Genomic DNA, 2,672 nt, shown 5'->3' with positions numbered 1-2,672 from the left:
TTGCTAATATGAATTATCATTTCATCACTGCGTCAAGGAATAGCCGAATAAATGTACTTATGCATAAGCATTACACGTTCATGTAGTATAACTATATGTTTTCTAAATAGTAGACAATAATTAATTGAGGTCATTTCCGATAATTGAGAGCTTAAAGTTTCAATTATGAATTTCACATTAGCTCTATATAGGCCTCTGTATTTGTCAAAGATAGGCATTGTTTTCATAAGACTACTGCAATGAAATACGCCAATAGGCCTCTATATTTGATGTAAGTTTCTAAAAAGGAATGATAAACAAAATAGGCCAAAGAGCCAGCAAAAATTATGAATGAAAATTAGTCTTTCAGAAGTACAAAAAAAGCCCAAAACCGGGAACTAGTTTAAAACTAACAACAAAACAAGTAACGTAATGCTGAACTCATTGCAAAACTGTCAGCTGAAAGCATTAGACATGAATTTCTAGAATCAACTGTTCACACAAGACCTCATGAGACAAACATTGCTCAAGTTCTAGCAGGTGGTGCACCAGGGCGAGCTGGTGCTTGACCAGGCTTAGGTGTATCCTCCTGATCAATGAAAAGAAACATATGTTATTCATCTTCCAAATTCTACAAAACTACTACCATTAAAAAAAGACATGGGCAAACACCACCATAAAACTTTGGCGGCAGACCGCAGGGGAATGAGGTTTCAAGTTATATCAATTTACGTTATACAGTAATAAAACAGGAGTTCACCAGCTAAGGCATGTTTATTAAAGAACAGATTTAAGGTTTTTTTTTAAAAAAAAAAAAACATATAATCCATCCTGTTTCTACAATTGCCCAGCACCCATCAGATAGGGGGATAAAACCAATATAACAAACTGAAAAGTTACACAAACATATCAACCCTCCTAGCTCCTAAAACAATATTCGTATAAAATTGGACTGCGACTGCACTAGGAAAGCAAGGAAGCATTAAACCTATTTATCTAAATTCTAACAGCCACATCAACACAAGCTATACAGCCTAAAGAAGAGCAAGTGATGGTTCAGGACTTGATTAATACAGTCAAATTAGAACAGTCATATCTTACATGCAGGGCGCAAAATATGACCGAACATGTAAGAATTAGGATTCAAGCACTAACATAAACACTATGAACAAGGAATTTCAGAATAGGGTCATGTAGTGTAGAACAATTCAGTACATCAACAAGATTCAAGCAGTTTGCAGTGACTAAACTATTCAGGGTTAAATACTCAGTCGACTAGAGACAATACCTTGCGTCTGTAACGCTGTGGTGGCTCACGGACTCTTCTCTTCTCACGTGATCGAACTCTGACAACATGTGAGTGAATAGCACAGGAGACACAGTATTGCATCTTGGTGTAGAGCTTAGGAAGAGTGTAACCTAAAATACATACATCAAAATTCACATTTAGTCCATTCCTCAGAAGGGGAAGTACCAGCAAAAAGATGAAAAACCGGCACATATGTACGACATCAACACAAAATTATTACCATCATAAACACAAGCTTCCTGGACATCCCTAACAGCAGCTTGCTCCACAATGTTCCTCACAAGGAATCTCTTGATTGCCTTGTCCTTTAACAACAAAAAACAGAATTTCAAAAAGACATTAACTTCAAAATCATGACCATTACTTAAATTCGCAATACAACAACAACAGAGACTTAGTCCTAACATGATTTGGGGTCGGCTAACATGATTTGGGGTCGGCTAACATGAATCGTCACAAGGAAACATCCGCAAGAATGTAAAAACTAAAATAAAAAATTGCTTAACTAGTTCAAGATGTCCATATAATCATTATAAAATCTCAAAATATTATCAATGAAATCGAAACAGTTTCATAACTAATGCAACTTACTAACATGAATAAAATTAAATTAACATGCCCAAAAAATATAATCTTTGGATCAAACAAGCCAAAATTTCAATAATTAAATCATCTAAAAAAGCACAATATCGAACTAAATCTCAGCATTATATAATAACACATAAAATTGGAGAGCTTTTATACAAAAAAATAAAAATAAAATAACAACTGAAAGTAGTATAATTAACATCAAAATTAAGAACAAAATTAGTGAAATTATAAAAGAAGAAGACCTTAGGGCAGCATTTGCCGCAGTTGGAGCAGCGAATGAAATTGACATGACCACGGCCGTGTTTGTTGCGACCTCCATTTCTCCTCTTGAACGTCTGAATCACAGAAAAAACAATTGAGAAAGAAATCAATGAAAATACAAACGACGATTAAAATCAACAGAAAATTAGGAGAGAGAAAATGGAAAAATGACGAACCATGGCGATGAAAGCTTCAAAACCCTAACAATGGCGATCTGAATACTCAACGGCTGAGCAAATTTATTTAGGGTTTTTGAATGAAGAAGGAATATGGGAAGAGGTTGTGTTTTATGATGAAGTGGTGGATTGGATTTTGGAGATTGGGTTACGAATGTTTTGGGCTGGGCTAATTAAGCCCAGTTTGTAAATTTGTGAGAGTAGTGGTAAAAATTGGATTAGCTTTTGCATTTATGGTTTCGTTATTTCGTAGGGGTGTTCACCTCTAGACCCGGACCTGAAACCCGACTTAAACCGAACTTGTTTGAACTGGACCAGACCGGTCCCGTAGATTCAGGTGCAGCTCCCGATTTTTA

General features: G+C 35.6%; 1 protein-coding gene across 1 annotated transcript; it reads right to left on the bottom strand.

Moving 5' to 3' along the window:
* Positions 1–293: 293 nt before the first annotated feature.
* Positions 294–2,454, bottom strand: LOC145623684 (small ribosomal subunit protein eS26y-like). Its single transcript, XM_081676537.1, has 5 exons — positions 2,317–2,454; positions 2,122–2,214; positions 1,509–1,593; positions 1,268–1,398; positions 294–568 (listed from the first exon to the last, which is right to left on the bottom strand). The coding sequence occupies exons 1-5, from the start codon at positions 2,317–2,319 to the stop codon at positions 506–508; spliced, it is 375 nt and encodes a 124-aa protein (XP_081532663.1). The 5' UTR covers positions 2,320–2,454; the 3' UTR covers positions 294–505.
* Between the last annotated feature and the right edge of the window lie 218 nt (positions 2,455–2,672).

This window comes from Chenopodium album, chromosome 3 (genome assembly GCF_948465745.1).
Source record: "Chenopodium album chromosome 3, dcCheAlbu1.1, whole genome shotgun sequence".
Taxonomy (NCBI): domain Eukaryota; kingdom Viridiplantae; phylum Streptophyta; class Magnoliopsida; order Caryophyllales; family Amaranthaceae; genus Chenopodium; species Chenopodium album.
Note: the sequence above shows the minus strand (reverse complement) of the source record. Positions and strands in the feature narration are given on the sequence as shown.

Coding starts and splice junctions, on each gene's coding strand:
- LOC145623684 (XM_081676537.1), bottom strand. Junction 1,399..1,508: donor GGAAGCTTGTGTTTATGATG/GTAATAATTTTG, acceptor TATGTATTTTAG/GTTACACTCTTCCTAAGCTC. Junction 569..1,267: donor CACAGCGTTACAGACGCAAG/GTATTGTCTCTA, acceptor TTCATTGATCAG/GAGGATACACCTAAGCCTGG.